The sequence below is a fragment of the Encephalitozoon cuniculi genome, chromosome VIII (assembly GCF_000091225.2).
Source record: "Encephalitozoon cuniculi GB-M1 chromosome VIII, complete sequence".
Taxonomy (NCBI): Eukaryota; Fungi; Microsporidia; family Unikaryonidae; genus Encephalitozoon; species Encephalitozoon cuniculi.
Window position 1 is genome coordinate 1 of NC_003235.1, and position 17481 is coordinate 17481.

Genomic DNA, 17481 nt, shown 5'->3' on the forward strand with positions numbered 1-17481 from the left:
CCACATAACCCAAACCATGTCAGTAGAGAACAAGAGCACAACCATAATACCATTTGTTTTATTCATCAACACATCACTCCACTCAGATCATCCATGGCCTGCCCTGAATCCTGAGACGCCGGAGAACCAAGGTGTTCAAAGGATTCCTCCACACTATCTGGAATGATCCTGTCTCCTTCACCTTTCAAACCTTACTCCCAGAGGATACTCAAACTTGCCGCATCCTGGTATTCCTTATCCTCATCTATCTTCTCAACGTCGCTCGTCTCACCAAGATTGCCCCCCATCTCACAGCATCCCCCATCCCCTCTATTCCTGTAACCCGGAACATCAGGTGGTACACAATTGGGCACCCACTAGGAGAGTCCTTGAACATCCCAACCTCCACCACTCCTGCCATCCTCCGCTCTCAAGAACCCCACCACCAGACGGCCTCGAGAACTCCCGCCCTTGGTGTAATCTCCTGCATCCATGAAGAGCCTGTCTGCATCTGGGCTCTTGAGAAGTTCCAGCACACCCGCTATGTCATGGAACACCTTCTGCTCCTGATCTCTTCAAGAGACCTTCCACCTCTCCTCGCCTCCCCTGTCCCACTCCTCCTTGATCTTCTCTGGGCTCTCCACCGAAGAACCCTTCTGTGGATCCTGAAGCGCTTCTGGCCACCCCTGCTTTTCTTGCCTGTCTTCCTGCGTGCTCCTCCAACCTCCACGAACGGCATCTCCGCTTCCTCACTCGCCTCCCCCTCCCTCAGAGACTCCCCACTCTTCTTGCTCTTAGTCTTCTCCTCTCCGGATCCTGCTCCCGATCCCTCTTCTCCATCTCACTTCTCTGCCTTTCCTTGACTACATTCGCAACCTTGTTGATATATCTCCTGTCTATCTCCTCTCCCTTCTTCCCCAGCAGCATCTGCTTGACTAACTCCCTTGTAACATCTCCTCCATGCTCTCTGTGTGCATCTAATAACAGACTAGTGTTAACAACAGTACATTCTAAGTATAGACCGCGGCTAATCTCATCTTCATCAACCTTTGCCTTCAAAGCCTTTCTCACGCTTCCCTCTGCCAACAGCCCCATCAGCTCCTCCTCTTCCAACTCAAGGCAGATCTCCTTGCATGCATTGCACACTATCTTCTCTGCCTCAACTACCCGCCTCAATCTTTCCGTACTATAAAGAAACCCTGCGCGTTCCTTAACCCTACTCCAAAACCTTCGATACTTCCTTTTCTCTTCTGCAGACACTTCACCAAGTGCATTTTCTATCATGTCGCTAAGTCTGTTTATGATACTTTTTCCATACTTCACTACATGACCATCTCCCGCTTTGTTGCATTCAAATATCATTTCATGCACTGTTTCCAACGACTCGCTAAACATCTTGCGGCCTCCCTTGTACACCTTTGATGCACCTGCAGATATCTTCTTCAAGTACCCGTCCATCATTTCACTAAACAGCCTCTCAGATCGATCATCCTTGTATGCTATCCCGCCAACCACAAAATACCACACCGCGTGAGAAATATTGTGTTCTAAAAAGGATGCAACACGTCTCCTGGCATTTCCCTTCAAGTCGCCGTACTTCGTTGTCGGTAGCACAGCAATATTGTATCCCTGGAACATAAACGGGAATACTATCACCTGGCTATCTGGCCCGAGTGTAAAGGCGGCAGCCTTCTCCAATCGTGGGGAGCAGTCCATCACACCAGCCGCTGCAACTAGCGTCCATGCTGCATAGATCCGCCTCATGGGCCAGATCTTTCCTCCTGCTTAGTCGCCTCCATCTCCTTTTCATATGACGTCGTGATGTCTCTCAGCGGTGCTTGCTGCCCTGCACAGGTCATTTCCTCCAAGGCATAATGTCCTTTTGCTCCTTACCTCTTCACCGCAGAACCTTCTCAAACTAGCCCATTCCATCCACCTACAGAGCATCCTGCCTGCCGCAGCTCCCCCCGCCATCGCTCCCGCACAAGGCTGCACACAACTGCCCGGCCCCATAAAGCCCTCGTCAGCACACATGGCCCACAGACCACGCCTTGTCCCCACACCCAACCAATTGACCATAAACACGTATCCTGCTGCTTACCTATCACGGCCTTTCCACAACCCGAATCCTGCCCGCTGACACTGACGGCTCCACCTATCCCACTCCCGGCCCGCTACTACCGCCGTGTCGGTGGCCATGCTCTTCTATCTCCCTGGAAGCTACTGTCCCCACCCATCGCCCTGCTTGTTTCATTCAGGCGAGATTGCCCGGGAAGAACTCCCCCAAGCCTCCGCACACACGAAACAAGGCGTCTAACCAACGCCAGGAACACTCGCCCACCATTGGTCCTTGCAGCCGCCATCTGCTGTACCCCCACCCAATATACGTCGATCCCCTGACCCTTCATGGGTATCATAGACGTCCAGAGGTCTCATTTGACTGCCACGCCGTCCAAGGAGAGGGATGCACCAGCACACCCTCCCCCCACAATCTTGCCTGTCTGTATCCTTTTTCCATACACATCTATTGCACTTCCTGTCCTCATGTACTACATCCCGGAGAAAGGCCAATTCGACCAAAATCCCTTTCTCAAGCTCATTGCAATACTCCCTCCCTGCCTGTACTCGGCGGTCCAATTCCCTCTCCTCTTCCTCGGCAACCCCGAGTCTTCCTGCACGCCTCGACCTGCATTATATGCAACACTCTATCTGCTCCTGGATGCCTCTCTCCTTGCATTTTCTGCCATCTCCATCCTCTCGATTGCTGCATTCACCACTACAGAATGGAACAGCGATGAGGTTGTGGCCGTCTGCTCCACCCTCCTCCCCTCCCTGCTCGTACTGCCTGCCCACCTGCTATCCACCTCCTGCGCCCTTACCCCAGGGTCAATCGGATTCACAGACTCCTCTGTCGACATTCTCATTGACCTTCTGATGGTGTCACTCCTTGCAGCAGGCCTAACGCTGAATGTGGACGAGTCCTGGCGCTTCTTCCCCTACATCTGCATCAGCTCCCTCGTCCTTGTCCTGGCAAAGTTGCTCCGGAAGAGCAGCTCCATGCCCAGAAGGGACCCTGCGCCTGCTCCAGCCTGGAGGATAGCCGCCTTTGTCCTTATCTTTGGCCTTTCCATGTTTGTTTACTTTTCCATCCTCTATGAGTGCCTGCTCATTTTCGGCAACCATTTCCCCTGGTTCCCAAGCCAAGCACCTTCCAACGACTTGACGAATAAATGGTAGCCCGGGACCTTGCATACACACAGCCTACTGCCTTCAATGGATACCCCACACCATCTGTATCCTCCTTCCTCCCCATCCACCTCCTTTCCAGCCTAGCTACATGTCGTGTAAGTTCTATCCAGCCACACTCCTTCTATTTACGTCCCTGCCCTGCCATCCGAAGCATCTGAATAACGTCAAGCAATACTTCGTCCACTCACTTCATATATTTATTATGTCCATATGCCACATACACATAGTATGTCATCAGATCTCAGGAATCCGAAGAATAGTGAGAGTCCGGAGAACCTCGCTGGTGTTCTTGGGATTCCGGTACTCTATCCTGAACTCATTCCCATTACTCGTCATTTCACACCGGACACCAGGAGGATACCGAAACCCAGACATATCCGAGGACTCCTCCTTCTTTATCTCATCCACATCGTCTCCCTTCCCAAACGACGAGCCTCCGACCATTCCTGCCCTCTCAGTCTCCGTGGGCCTGAACATCAGGTGGTAGACCACACTCTCTCCTCTCTCGCCCTTGAAAAGCCCAACCTCGACCTTTCCCACCTTCTTCTCCCCTCCCTCCTCAAGTATCCCATTTGCTACCATCTTCCATCTCTCACTCCCGCCCTTCATGTACTTGCCAGTCCGGAAAAAAAACCTGTCACACTCCTTGCTCTTGATGAGCTCTGAAACTTCCACTATGTCATGCACCTTCTTCTGCTCCTTAATCTCTTCAATCGATCTATTTTTCCACCTCTCCTCGCTTCCTTTGTCCAGTTCACGCTTGATCTTCTCAGCACTCCTCTTCCACCGGAGAACCCGGCTGTGTATCTTGTAGTGGTGCCCATCGCCTTTTCTCTTCCCCTTCAAGCTCTTCTTACGCCGAGCCCCTCCAACCGCCGTCTCTACCAACGGAACCTCCGCACTCTCCTCCTCTTCTGCCTCTACACCTTCTTCTTCTTTTCCGTCCTCTTCCTTACTCTCCTCCTTAGCCTCTCCTGCACCCCTCTTGCCTCTCCCTTTACTCTCCTCCCTCTTCTCCCTCTTCTCCCTCTTCTCCCTCTCCTCCCTCTCCACCATCCTCAACAGCTCCTCCTCATTCTTGGCTCTTTCCTCCTCCCTTCTCTTTCTTTCTTCCATCTCTCTCATTTCTTCCAACCTTTTTCTCTCTCTAACTTCACGAACTGCATTGTTGATGCTCTCATCATCAATACCTTTATGCTCTATAAATGCTTGCTTGAATACTTCTGCCATAATGTCCACACTCTTATATTTCTCATCTGTACTCACCAGTTTATGGTGATCTATATAACTAATTAGCGGCACCTCAATATCAGTGTAAGGCATTACTATCTTTAAGCACAAATGTCTTGAATATACTTCCATAATAAAGCTCATTCTGTCTTCATCTTTCTCCCAGACATATGCACACACATCGCATATTATCTTCTGTGCCCTAACCATCTCCTCTTGCCTTTCTTTGGTACACAACCTTTCTCCATGCTCCTTGATCTTCCACAGCATCTCCTCTTCTTTCTTCCTTTCCTCAGGCGACAGAGACCCTGGTATCCCCTGCATCCGATCCTCTGCAGAGCGGGCAAGCCGTTGTCCAAACTCACTCACCATACTGACATTTTGCTTAAATACTTCCATCACCAGGTCCATCAGCCGGATCCCAGATCTTCTCCTGGCCCCCTTATACAGGGAAACAGGATCTGAATCCCTGGAAACGGTCGCCTCAAAAACTTCGTTTATCAAACTTTCAATCCAACTACTACCTCCAGGCACATGCATCCATACCATCAAACGCCACACCAGCCGTCGAAGTTGCATAACAACTCCTTCGACATACTTCTTTTCACTTTTATCTACATCCTGGTATCTTGTGGTTGGGAGTGCAACAACTCTATCTCCATGAAAAATAAATGGAATCATCACTCTTGTGTCTAAGCAGAGTTCTTTCTCGAATGTTCTTATCCTCTCCACCTCTGAGTCATACAACTTACGGGAAAAGGCTTTCTCAAGTACTTTTCTTACCTTCTTCATGCCTTCAGACTCCTCCACATCGGACCCGTGCAACCCCCCCCCCCAAGCAATCCAACCATGCACACTACCCATGCCCTCATTACTCGCCAAGGGCACCCACTTATTAGACTCCCGATGCTCTCTCCTTTGCTCCCCTGGATCCCTCGCCAAGCCTCTTATGCACTCTCTTCCCGTAACATCTCCAATTCTACACGTCACCCAGATATCAACACTAGCATAGAGTTAATACATGACACCCTGTACGCCGGCATCCCCTATTTCTCCCCAACCTTCTGCCTCTTACATTTGCCATCGTCTGATCAGTACAGCCATTGTCCATAACTGGAAACGGAATCTCAGTTCACTCTCCTTTTCCGCTGTTTTCTCCCTCTTCTTCTATTCCTCGCCTATCTCCCTCCCTTCTTTCTGTCTTGTCCCAGGACAATAGGGTTCATGGACGCCGGCATCACCATACAGACATGTTGATATCATTATGCTATGTGGCAAGCTTAGCACCTATGTGTGAGAGACTATCCTTTCTTTGTCGCCATCTTCCCTGTTCTTGTCTGGTGGATTGTTCAAGGAAAAATCCTTTCCACCAAGCAGAATCCCCTATGCAACCTGAGAGTAGATGTCTTATCCCTGCCTTTTCCTTGGCTATCCATTTCTGATATATATCCATGGGCGTCTTTGATGATCACTTCGATCAATAATCAAGTAGAAACATATCATTCCACTCTTCCACCACATCCAAGCCAAGGAAAATCGGCCCGTCGTAACAGAAAATGCACAGTAAGGAACAGAACACAAGCATAACACTATTTGCTTTATTAATCATCACATCACACCACTCAGATCACACATGGCCTGCGCTGAATCGTGAGACGCCGGAGAACCTCAGAGGTGTCAGAGGGATTCTCCCACACTATCTGGAATGATCCTGTTTCCTTCACCGTTTCAAACGTTACTCCTTTTGGATACACAAACATGCCCTCATCCTGGTATTCCCTATTCTTATCTATCTTCTCAATGTCATTAGCCTCAGCAAACTCTGGGCTCATAACATCTCCCATCCCCTCTATCCCTGTAACCCGGAACATCAGGTGGTACACAACTGGGCATCCACTAGAAGAGTCCTTGAACGTCCCAACCTCCACCACTCCTGCCATCCTCTTTCCTCCGCTCTCAAGAACCCCAATCGCCACCATCCTCTGCCTCTCACTCCCGCCCTTGGTGTACTTTCCTGTATCCATGAAGAACTTGTCTGCATCTTCACTCCTGAGAAGTTCCAGCACACCCATTATGTCATGGAACACCTTTTGCTCCTTGATCTCTTCAAGAGACCTTCCCTTCCACTTCTCCTCGCTTCCTTTGTCCCACTCATCCTTGATCTTCTCAGGGCTCTTTCTCCATCGGGAAACCCTTCTGTGAATCTTGTAGCGCTTCCGACCACCCTCACTTTTCTTACCTGTCTTCCTGCGTGCTCCTCCAACCTCCACGGACGGTATCCCAACCTCCTCACTCGCCTCCACCTCCTCTGTTTCGCTCTCCTTCTTCTCCTCTTCCTTGGCCTCAGAGACTCCCACACTCTCCCCTTTCTTCTTGCTTTTTGCCTTCTCCTTGCTCTTTGCCTTCTCCTTGCTCTTCGCCTTCTCCTCGTCCCTCATCAGCTCTTTCATATTCTTTTCTATCTCCCTTTCTCTTCTTCTCTGCCTTTCCTTGACTACATTCGCGACCTTATTGATATATCTTTTGTCTATATTCTTTCCCTTCTTCCCCAGCAGCATCTGCATGACTAACTCCTTTGTAACATCTCCTCCATGTTCTTTGTGCGCATCTAGTAGCAGCTTAATATCAACAAAGGCACATTCTAAATATCCCCTATGGCTGGCTTTCTCTTCACCAAGCTTCGCTTTCAAAGCCTTTCTCATGCTTCCCTCAGCAAACAGTCCCATCAGCTCCTCCTCTTTCAACCCAAGGCAGATCTCCTTGCATGCATTGCACACCATCTTCTCTGCCTCAACTATCTGCCTCCATTTTTCTGTATCACGAAAAGACTCCACATACTTCTTATCATCATTCAAATCACTTCGCATCTTCTCTTTTTCTTCTTCAGACATCTCGGAAGGCATGCTTTCCATCTTACTATCAATTTCCCTTATAAGACTCTCTCCATACCTTGCCATCTGCCTACTTCCCTTAGAGTCACATTCAAATATCCTTTCATACACCATTTCCAGCATCTCACTAAACGTCTTGTTCCCTCTTATGTATATCCTTGATGCATTTATGGATACATTGTTCAAATACTTCGACATCATCTTATCAAACAGTTTGTCAAATCGATCATCGTTTTTGTATGACACATGCCCGACCACGAGATCCCATACCACACTAGAAAGACTGTAGAGTAAAAACTCAGGATCTTTCATGTACCTGGTGCTTCTTTTGTAATCGCTGTACTTCATTGTTGGTAACATAATGATATTATCTCCTCCAAAGGCAAACGGAAATATTATTGTCTCATTATCTGGATCTAATTCGAAGGAGACAGCATTCTCTTCTTCCGAGGAGCAATACATTACATCAACTACGACAATTAAGACCCATGGAGCATGCCTCCACCACATAGGGCACGCCCCTCTTTACCCAATTTGCCACTATCTCCTTTTCCTTGCGATATTGGAATATCAAGAGGGAAGCCACCAACCTGCACAGGTGATTTCTCATAAGCCATAACGGGGCTCTTTCCCTACCTCCTCAACATCCAACACGCAACTATCCTCGAGCCACACACTCTGTCCTATAACTCACTCCGCTAGCCCTGCAGTGCATGTATGCATTTGTGTTAACACGAAACAACTCCAATCTCCTGGAGTCTCTCTTGTACCAAAACGTAAGACTGGGCTCTCAAGATACTCTTGCAAGCTACCCATTATCTGTAAGATGAGCAGAATTCTATCGTCCAATACAATCAGATGGCGATCTTCTACACAGCCATCGTAGGTATAATCCTAATCTCCATCCATATAAATAACACCCAGATAACAATAACCTTCATTCCATTTATTTATATATCCACCATAGCACATCACCGAATCTCAGGAATCCGAAGAATAGTGAGAGTCCGGAGAACCTCGCTGGTGTTCTTGGGATTCCGGTACTCTATCCTGAACTCATTCCCATTACTCGTCATTTCACACCGGACACCAGGAGGATACCGAAACCCAGACATATCCGAGGACTCCTCCTTCTTTATCTCATCCACATCGTCTCCCTTCCCAAACGACGAGCCTCCGACCATTCCTGCCCTCTCAGTCTCCGTGGGCCTGAACATCAGGTGATAGACCACACTCCCTCCTCTCTCACCCTTGAAAAGCCCAACCTCGACCTTTCCCACCTTCTTCTCCCCTCCCTCCTCAAGTATCCCATTTGCTACCATCTTCCATCTCTCACTCCCGCCCTTCATGTACTTGCCAGTCCGGAAAAAAAACCTGTCGCACTCCTTGCTCTTGAGGAGCTCTAAAATCTCCACTATGTCATGCACCTTCTTCTGCTCCTTAATCTCTTCCACGCTCTTGCCTCTCCACTTCTTCTCATAGCCCTCATCCAACTCACGCTTGATCCTCTCAGCACTCTTCATCCACCGGAGAACCCGGCTGTGCACCTTATAATGGTGTTCTTCACTCATCCTCTTTTCTCTCGATCCCTTCTTCTTGCGCCGAGCCCCTCCAACCGCCGTCTCTACCAACGGAACCTCCGCACTCTCTTCCTCTTCTGCCTCTACACCTTCTTCTTCTTTTCCGTCCTCTTCCTTACTCTCCTCCTTAGCCTCTCCTGCATCCCTCTTCTCCCTCTCCACTCTTGCCCTCTTCACTCTCTACCATCCTCAACAGCTCCTCCTCATTCTTGGCCCTTTCCTCCTCCTTTCTTATTCTCTTCTCTTCTTTTCTTATTCTCTCAGCTTCTTTTCTCTCTCTAACTTCACGAACTGCATTGTTGATGCTCTCATCATCAATATCTTTATTTCCTAAAAATACCTGTAAGACCAACTCTCCCGCAACATCCACCTGATGTTCTTCGTACGTCCTTATTAGCTTAGAGTGGCCCATACAATGAGCTAACAGCCCTTCCACACCTACACTAGGATCTACCATTCTTAAACATAGATGCTTCGAATATGCCTCAAGAAGAAAACTCCTTCGGTCACTCTCCCGCCCCCAAATATATGCACACGCATCGCACATTATCTTCTGTGCCTTAACTATCTCTTCCTGCCTTTTTTCGGTACACAACCTTTCTCCATACTCCTTGATCTTCCATAGCATCTCCTCTTCTTTCTTCCTTTCCCCAGGCGACAGAGACCCCGATATCCTCTGCAGACGAGCCTCTGCCAAACGAGCAAGTGAATCCCCAAACCTGCCAACCATACATCTATTCCGCCTGAACACTTCCACCACTAAGTCTACAAACTTCATTCCGTCTCTCTTCTTGCCATTCTTGTACAGAGCAACGAGATCAGGCCTCCAGAAAGAGGTCGCCGAAAAAACCTTGTGCGTTAAATCAGAAATCCAATCTCCACACCCCTCCACATATACACACACCATCAAGTGCCATGCCAGCCCTGGAAGCAGCTTGATAACTCTTTCGGTATACCTTCTTTCTTCCTTCTCTATCTCCCAGTATCTCGTGACAGGCGATGCAACAACCTTACTACCATGAAAAATAACTGGAATCAGCACCTTCGTGTCAAAGCCAACAGTTCTCTCAAGAGATCTTTCCATCTCTTCCATCTTTGACCTGTCAAACCTACAATCCAAAGCCTTTTCATGCATTTCTTTCATCATCTCCATTTCTTCAGTCTCCTCGACCCGAGAGCCATGCAGCCCTCCAAGCAGCCCAAGAACACAAGCCGCCAGTACTCCCATGTTTCAAGGGTCTACACACTCCGAACACCCATCTTACCGCTCCTTTTAGGACCTTCATCCAAAAACTCCATTCACACAGTCCGCTACACAATATTGCCACCACCATTTAATATCACACAATATGTCCCAAGAGGAAATAGAACGCTTCACTGGAACCATGGAACACAACACCCTCTGAGCACTCAATCAGGCGCCAATCCTGGCCCATCAAGCTCTCCTTTACACATACGCCATCCTCTCTCCACAAACACTGCCAACACCCAAGAATCACTCTCAAGTGCCACATAGCAGGACACCGAGAGTCGCTCGCAATGGGAAACAACAATACAACCTCAGCCCACCTATGTTCTTTGCACCTTCAGCCATTATCCATCCTGTCCAGGAGAGACCATTGATGGCCTTGCCTTAGGACCGGGCATCGACCACAGTGTGCTGATCCATCCCATAAAACACTCTGCTCCCCCCAGAATCTCATGTTTCTAGCATCGCCGTCACCTCCATCGGTGCTACCCTCGCATTCACCGCCATGGGTGCAAAAAGAATAGGCTATCCTTCTTGCACCGTCGTTCTTCTCTACCTACATCCAGATCCATTTGCTACCCACCTCCTGCAATTCCACAACAGGACAAACTCACCTTGCAGACACTACCACCTCCATCTCTGTCGGCCCAACCATATCTAACAGCCATGCTCACGGTCTCCTTAGAGCCCCATGAGCCTACTTCCATTCCGTTGCAGCCTCTTCCATATCTATCCTGCTAATCCCATCCGAAGAAACACTCTTTCAATCCAAGCAGAACTCCGCCTGTTTCTCCACGGAGAGTGGCTGCTTTCCCCGTGCTTATTTCAGTTATCCCTGCCCATGCACTCACTCCACTGTGCCATCCATAGCCATCCAAATCCACTGCCTTGCTCTATCAAATCGTTACCCAACATCTTCTCAGAAGTGGACACGCTCACCCAACAGCTCCCACTGCCAGAAAACTATGAGCCGTCTCTCCCTAAAGCTCTACCATGCTATCATCGGATACCTAATCTTGCCAGTTCCTGCCAGATGTCTTTGGCATGAACCATTAGGAAACCCCGCTTATTACAACAGAGAGGGGAAAGAACCGTCTTTTCTTGATGTCTGCCTACAGACTACCACCACCCACATCCCATTTCCATATCAGCCTACCCACACACAATGCTCAAATAATAAAGCCTTCTAATTCATTTTCTATTCCCATATATTTATTATCTATAGCTCCACCAGCTCGCCGAAGGTTTCTCCAGAACAGTAGGGCTCCGAATAACCTTGCTGGTGTTCCTGGAATTCCAACACGCCACCTCAAACTCATTCTCATCCTTCATTACCTCACATCGCGTGCTCCGAGGATACGAAAACCCGGACATGTCAGAGAGCCCTCCTGCCCTCTCTTCTAGCTCATCAACACCATCCTCCTTCCCAAACGAGGACCCTACATCCCCTCCCATCTCCCAGTGCCCATAGCTCTGAACATCAGGTGGCAGATCACACTCTCTCCTCCCCTGTCCCTATACAGCCTTTCTCACTTTCTTCTCTCCACCAACACCTCCTCCAGCCTCTTCCCCTCAGAAGATCCCCGTACAGAGCAGCAGGATCAAAGCCCCTTCAAAACCCTGTTCATCAAGTCCCTAATCCAATCGTTGCATCCAGCCACATGTATCTATGCCACCAAACACCATACCGATGGAGATGCTCCTTGATAACCTCCTCTACATATTCCTTCCCCTTGCCTCAGCATCTTGGCATCTCGCCCCCGGCAAGCAACAACTCTGCAGTCAGAAAATACATGGAATCAATCCCCTTGTGCCAAAGTCATGCTTCGCCAGGGGCCCCCATAAGCTAGGCCCCTTCCTGCTCCTTTTCGCACCCAAAGAAAACCCTTCCACGCCAGGATCTATTCACTATCTCAGAGAACCTGGATCCCAAATGTCCTGCCAATCTCTATTTCCCTGCAATCATCCAGAGAGCCTCACACACCCTCTGCGCCAATCTCGTCGTCCTCAGAGCTTCCACCACTCCATTCCCTTGCCCTCAGAGGCAATCCAGTGCATACTTTTGTACTTCCAAACGTGATAAGAGGCGAAGAGCCCCCTCTGGAAGACTTACAGAAACCTCCGCACCACCGAAAACAGCCCTGCCCAAAGCAATCTTGTGCCAGGAAAGGCGCCTCCGAGTCAACACAAGGGCCACTCGAGGCTCCAAAGCCCTGAGCATTAGGAAGTAGAGCTCAGGCCATGCCTATATCGTCCAGCCTCCGACCATCCTACAACTACCTCTGCACCTGCCCACTATCCAGATCCTGCTCACTGAGTCGACCCAAGAATAGCCGGGAAAAGTCTGCAGAAACACCCATCCGCCAGGGCACGCCCCTTTTACCCAACGGGACAAGTGGATCCTCTTGCCCCATACACCTTCAATCCCTTTCCCTTGGCATCTGACGTCCTGTCCAATACCCCCGTCCAATTAGACGCGCCTCCTCCATGGGATATTGTAAGCCTCCTGCTCTAACTTGCTCTCCTCCTTAACTCTTCAACTACATAAGCAGCCTCCCTCTGCATCCCTACAATGAACTTAAAGACTCTCTTCCTTCTTTGCTTCACGTCACTTGCAAACGTCCTTGCCATGGAGCTGGGATCATCATCCACCGGGGGAAGTGGAGGTGGCAGCCTAGCAAAAGAAACCAAGAACATTTTGGGAGGAGGTAGTAGTGGTAATAGCAGAACTTCTTCCACATTCGGCGGTGACGACACCGATGAGAACAGCAACGATGACTAAATGGCAGGCACAGACCGGTGGAGAGCGGCTCTTAGGCCCAGGGGCCCTCTCCATTAATGGGACAAAATCCACAAGCCATTAAATACTTCCAAAACAAATCACAATAATACTTCGTTTACTTCTCAGCCTCCGGCAGAAGCCCACGAAGGACCTCCTCTCTTATCCCCCGCATCCTCCTTCTCCACTGGATCTCGTTCCGCACCTTCTCAATGCTCAGGTTGCTTCCAGAGTGCTTGATCCCAGAAAGAAACCTTTCGACCTTCTCCACAATCAAATCCCCGCTCACATGCCGCAGCGACATGATAATCATGTTGTACAGCATCGCATTCTTGTGCACCATCAGGTACAGCTCCTCCCCATGCGACACAACATACTCGACCATCGCGTCCCGGAACGCTCCTCCCCTGCTGATGCTCCCTATCACCACTCCAATATCCTCAACACTGAACTGAGAGAGATTCCCAACCACATCAAGAAAGTTCTCCTCCCTCTTTATCCCGCTGAATCCGTTCATGACCTCCCGCCGCATCCCAGGCGTATCCCCGTTCTTGTACTTGTCCATCATGTATCCAAGATTCTCGTCGACAACTGCCTTGTACACAATCCACCGGAGCTCTCCAAGCTCCTCTCCTGCCTCCACATGCCGCCTCCACAGCTCCTGGACCTTCTCAACCGCTTCCCGGATTCCCACCTCAACCCCCACAGACAGCACATACTTGTTCATGCTGACACTCTCAACAGACGTCCCAATATCAAACACATCAATCCTCCCAACACAGGGCAAAATCATCTTCCTGACCTTCTTGTCAATCAGAGACACAATCTCTGCGTCGTCGTAGAACACACTCCTCAACCGAAGCAACTTCTCAATCCCGCTCCGAGCAACATGGTACGAGTCAGAATAGTACTCAGATATCCGCCGAAGCCCATGCTCAAGACCCCCATACAGCCCAAACCCTAGCCCAAACACATCCTCAATAACATTCACCCTGTCAACCACACTCAGGGAATCAATCCGAGACTCAAGCCCAGATAGCCCGGCAGAGTCATACAGAACCCTGTAGAACCCCCCGTACTCGGCATTCACCTTGTACACACTGCTCCTCTTCCGAACAGTCGTCTCCCGTCCCCTAAGCTCAATCCTCTCCTGCCCCTTTCCTTCCCACGATACCACAACAGGAATCGTCCACAGGCTGTCATCACTCTTCCCTAGCATCGAGTATCTGCTCTGCGACAGAACAAGAGACGACCCGCAGTCCTGCACAGACACAACAGGATACCCTGCCTGCGAAATCCATCCCTCAACCATCTCAGAAATGTCCTCTCCATACTCCTCCCCAATCGCCTTCCACAGGCTCATTGCATTCCCGTTCCCATACATGTGCTCCTTGATGTACCGCCGGATCCCAAGCATAAACACAGACTCGCCGACATACCTCTCAATCATCCGGATAACACTCGCTCCCTTGCAGTAGCTGATGCTGTCGAAAATCTCCCCAATCTCCCCGGGATCCGTCACATTCATCCGGATCTGGTGGCTCTTCCCAAGCCCGTCGTCGACCATCCCGCGCACCACATTCCACAGCACAAACTCCCCCCACACGTCCCATGAAACAACAGATCCGATGTTCTCCATCCCCTTGAACGACACCCACGTCGCAAACCCCTCGTTCAGCCACAGGTCGTCCCACCACGACATCGTCACAAGATTCCCAAACCACATGTGCCCAAGCTCGTGGCACACCGTCTCCGCCACATTCTTCATGTCCTCCACATTGCTCTTCCCAGGCACATACAGAAGGCTCTCCCTTCGGAACGTGATCAGCCCCCAGTTCTCCATCGCCCCGCTGCTAAAGTTCGGGATCCCAACCATGTCAATCTTCGCAGACCCCGCACGAGGAAACTCATATCCAACCCCAAAGTACTCCGAAAAATACTCCAGGCACCTCTTCCCAACCTCAAGCCCATACCGTCCCCACTCAACCTCAGAGCTGTCCCCGTACACACGGAGGCGCACCCCGTCCTTGCTCCAGTCCTCAATGTACGAAAGCTCGCCAACCACAAATGCAACAAGATACGTCGACATCTTGCACGTCTCCTCAAAGTACTCGATCTTCCTGTCTCCATACTCCTCCCGGAGAGACGGAATCGCCTGTGTGTTCGCCAGCACAGTAAACTTCGACCCCGCGTCAATCGAAATCTTGAACGTCGCCTTCATGTCGGGCTGGTCAAAGCACGGAAACACCCACCGTGCATCAGTCGGCTCAAAGTGTGTGCTGTACACCTCCTTCGGCCCTCCGCTCTTGTACAGCCCCACAAGCCCATTGTTATAGTCCCCACAAAACTCCATCGTAAGATATCCAGGCCCTGCACGCAGAGAGGACGGAAACACAATCCGCACAACCTCCAACTCCTTCTCCGCCTCCCCGACAACCACACGCCCCGGAATCCGTGCGCCCTCAACAACAATCCCTGCATCCCGTATCTCAAGCTCCTTGGCATTCAGAACTATCTCGGAAACATCCTGCGAAATCATCACCCGGATCCCCACAGACCCGCAGAACCCTGCATCAAGGATCTTCACATGCAGATCATAGTGCTCGGGAACAACAACCCTGCTCAGCCTTCTTTGCTGCGACGAGTCCTTCTCGTCGGCACCCTTACTTCCAATCATGGGCAGAAGCCCTGCCATTACTTTAATCCACCTCATCCCTTTGTTTTTTCACAATACTATTCATAATAAATAATTTCCCCATGCTTGCATTGGTCGTTGCCCTTGCTAGCCACCGCGGAATAGGAAATGCCAATGCCCTTCCATGGCCACGGCCCCTGGCTGCTGACATGGCCTGGTTCAGGACACTCTCCCAGAGCATCCCGCTCATCTCCCCAGACCGCATCGCCCTTGCCCCGTCTGCATCCAATGCCGTTGTCATGGGCAGGAGGACGTGGGACTCCATCCCCTCCAGGTTCAGGCCCCTTGCCAACCGCATCAACGTCGTCCTGTCGAGAGGCCCTGCCAGAAGCACAGAAAACACCTTCTTCATCCAGACCTTCGAGGCCCTCGACTCCCTGCCCCTCCCGCCGTCGTCCATGACATTTGTGATCGGAGGGCGCGACGTCTACAGCCTTGCACTCGAGAGCGGCAGGCCCCACCTTATATTTGCCACCGAGGTCTTCGAGTCTCCCGAGTGCGACGTGTTCTTCCCCCACATCGACTGGGCATCCTACGAAAAGCGAGACATCACCCGGGACGTCTCCAGGCTCATAGACCGCACACTCGCGAGCGCCTTCTACAGCCCCGAGACGGCCACCTTTACAGAGAACGGGACCTCCTTCAAGATGTTTCTCTACACTAAACCGGAGACCCGCTAGACCTGCCATATATAACCCCTGCCCATGCCTGCCAAATGCCCCAGGACCCGCGCCACCCAGAGCACCAGTATCTTGACCTGGTGAAGCACATACTGGAAAACGGCGCCAGGAGGATGGACAGGACAGGCACGGGAACGCTGTCCGTCTTCGGAGCAACAATGAGGTTTTCCCTCGAAGACAACACCTTCCCGCTGCTGACGACAAGGAGGGTCTTCTACAGAGGCGTTGTCGAGGAGCTCCTGTTCTTCCTGAGAGGCGAGACAGACTCGAAGGTCCTTGAGAAGAAAGGAGTCCGGATCTGGGAAAAGAACGGGGCCAAGCAGTTCCTGCAGTCCGTGGGGATAGACAGGGAGGAGGGCGACCTCGGCCCGATATACGGCTTCCAGTGGAGGCACTTCGGCGCCCGGTACGAGACATCGGCCTCGAGCTACGAGGGCAAGGGGGTCGACCAGATCGCGAGCGCCATCGCAGCAATCAGGGCCAACCCCGCCAGCAGGAGGATTGTTGTGAGTGCATGGAACCCCACAGACCTCGGGAGCATGGCCCTTCCCCCGTGCCACGTGCTCTTCCAGTTCAACGTGACGGACGGGAAGCTCAGCTGTGCAATGTACCAGAGGTCTGGAGACATGGGCCTGGGCGTTCCCTTCAACATTGCCTCGTACTCGCTGCTCACAATACTCGTGGCGCATCTGACAGGCCTGCAGCCCGGGGAGTTTGTCCACTTTCTGGGCGACGCCCACGTGTATCTGGACCACGTCGACTCTCTTCGGCAGCAGGTCCAGAGACCCCCGAGAGCATTTCCAAAGCTCTTTGTCAGCCCAAAGGGGCCGAGAACAGAGCCGGAGCACTTCCAGTACGAGGACTTCGAGCTTGTGGGATACGACCCGCACCCTGCAATCAAGATGAACATGAGTGCTTGAGGACCCGACGGTTCCCTCCAAGATATTTAATCTTCTGGAGGGGAGGAGGCATGACAGATGCAAGAGAAAAGGGCTTCTGGACAGGCCCCGACGCGACGTTAACGAGGTACAGTGATGAGATCTCTGCTGTCGAATACCTTAACAAATATGAATATCGAAGTTCCATTCCCAGTTCTTTAATAAAGAACATCACGGCAAATCTAGCTCTTCACAGGTTAGAATATAGAAG

At 50.8% G+C, this 17481-nt stretch overlaps 9 protein-coding genes across 9 annotated transcripts; 3 read left to right on the plus strand and 6 right to left on the minus strand.

Annotated features, from left to right (window-relative positions):
- Window positions 1-747: 747 nt before the first annotated feature.
- Window positions 748-1743, minus strand: ECU08_0010 (uncharacterized protein; the record flags this gene model as incomplete). Its single annotated transcript, NM_001041739.1, has 1 exon — window positions 748-1743. The coding sequence occupies one exon, from the start codon at window positions 1741-1743 to the stop codon at window positions 748-750; it is 996 nt and encodes a 331-aa protein (NP_597130.1).
- Window positions 1744-2385: 642 nt separating this feature from the next.
- On the plus strand, window positions 2386-3216 carry ECU08_0020 (uncharacterized protein; the record flags this gene model as incomplete). Its single annotated transcript, NM_001041740.1, has 1 exon — window positions 2386-3216. One exon carries the CDS (start codon window positions 2386-2388, stop codon window positions 3214-3216), a length of 831 nt encoding a protein of 276 aa, NP_597131.1.
- A 246-nt stretch (window positions 3217-3462) lies between these two features.
- On the minus strand, window positions 3463-5322 carry ECU08_0030 (uncharacterized protein; the record flags this gene model as incomplete). The annotated part of the gene is made up of 1 exon (NM_001041741.1): window positions 3463-5322. One exon carries the CDS (start codon window positions 5320-5322, stop codon window positions 3463-3465), a length of 1860 nt encoding a protein of 619 aa, NP_597132.1.
- A 758-nt stretch (window positions 5323-6080) lies between these two features.
- On the minus strand, window positions 6081-7859 carry ECU08_0040 (uncharacterized protein; the record flags this gene model as incomplete). Its single annotated transcript, NM_001041742.1, has 1 exon — window positions 6081-7859. One exon carries the CDS (start codon window positions 7857-7859, stop codon window positions 6081-6083), a length of 1779 nt encoding a protein of 592 aa, NP_597133.1.
- Window positions 7860-8320: 461 nt separating this feature from the next.
- ECU08_0050 (uncharacterized protein) lies at window positions 8321-8920 on the minus strand (the record flags this gene model as incomplete). The annotated part of the gene is made up of 1 exon (NM_001041743.1): window positions 8321-8920. One exon carries the CDS (start codon window positions 8918-8920, stop codon window positions 8321-8323), a length of 600 nt encoding a protein of 199 aa, NP_597134.1.
- A 136-nt stretch (window positions 8921-9056) lies between these two features.
- On the minus strand, window positions 9057-10157 carry ECU08_0060 (uncharacterized protein; the record flags this gene model as incomplete). The annotated part of the gene is made up of 1 exon (NM_001041744.1): window positions 9057-10157. One exon carries the CDS (start codon window positions 10155-10157, stop codon window positions 9057-9059), a length of 1101 nt encoding a protein of 366 aa, NP_597135.1.
- Window positions 10158-13075: 2918 nt separating this feature from the next.
- ECU08_0070 (glutamyl aminopeptidase) lies at window positions 13076-15670 on the minus strand (the record flags this gene model as incomplete). The annotated part of the gene is made up of 1 exon (NM_001041745.1): window positions 13076-15670. The coding sequence occupies one exon, from the start codon at window positions 15668-15670 to the stop codon at window positions 13076-13078; it is 2595 nt and encodes an 864-aa protein (NP_597136.1).
- A 44-nt stretch (window positions 15671-15714) lies between these two features.
- ECU08_0080 (dihydrofolate reductase) lies at window positions 15715-16332 on the plus strand (the record flags this gene model as incomplete). The annotated part of the gene is made up of 1 exon (NM_001041746.1): window positions 15715-16332. One exon carries the CDS (start codon window positions 15715-15717, stop codon window positions 16330-16332), a length of 618 nt encoding a protein of 205 aa, NP_597137.1.
- Window positions 16333-16367: 35 nt separating this feature from the next.
- ECU08_0090 (thymidylate synthase) lies at window positions 16368-17252 on the plus strand (the record flags this gene model as incomplete). The annotated part of the gene is made up of 1 exon (NM_001041747.1): window positions 16368-17252. The coding sequence occupies one exon, from the start codon at window positions 16368-16370 to the stop codon at window positions 17250-17252; it is 885 nt and encodes a 294-aa protein (NP_597138.1).
- Window positions 17253-17481: the final 229 nt, after the last annotated feature.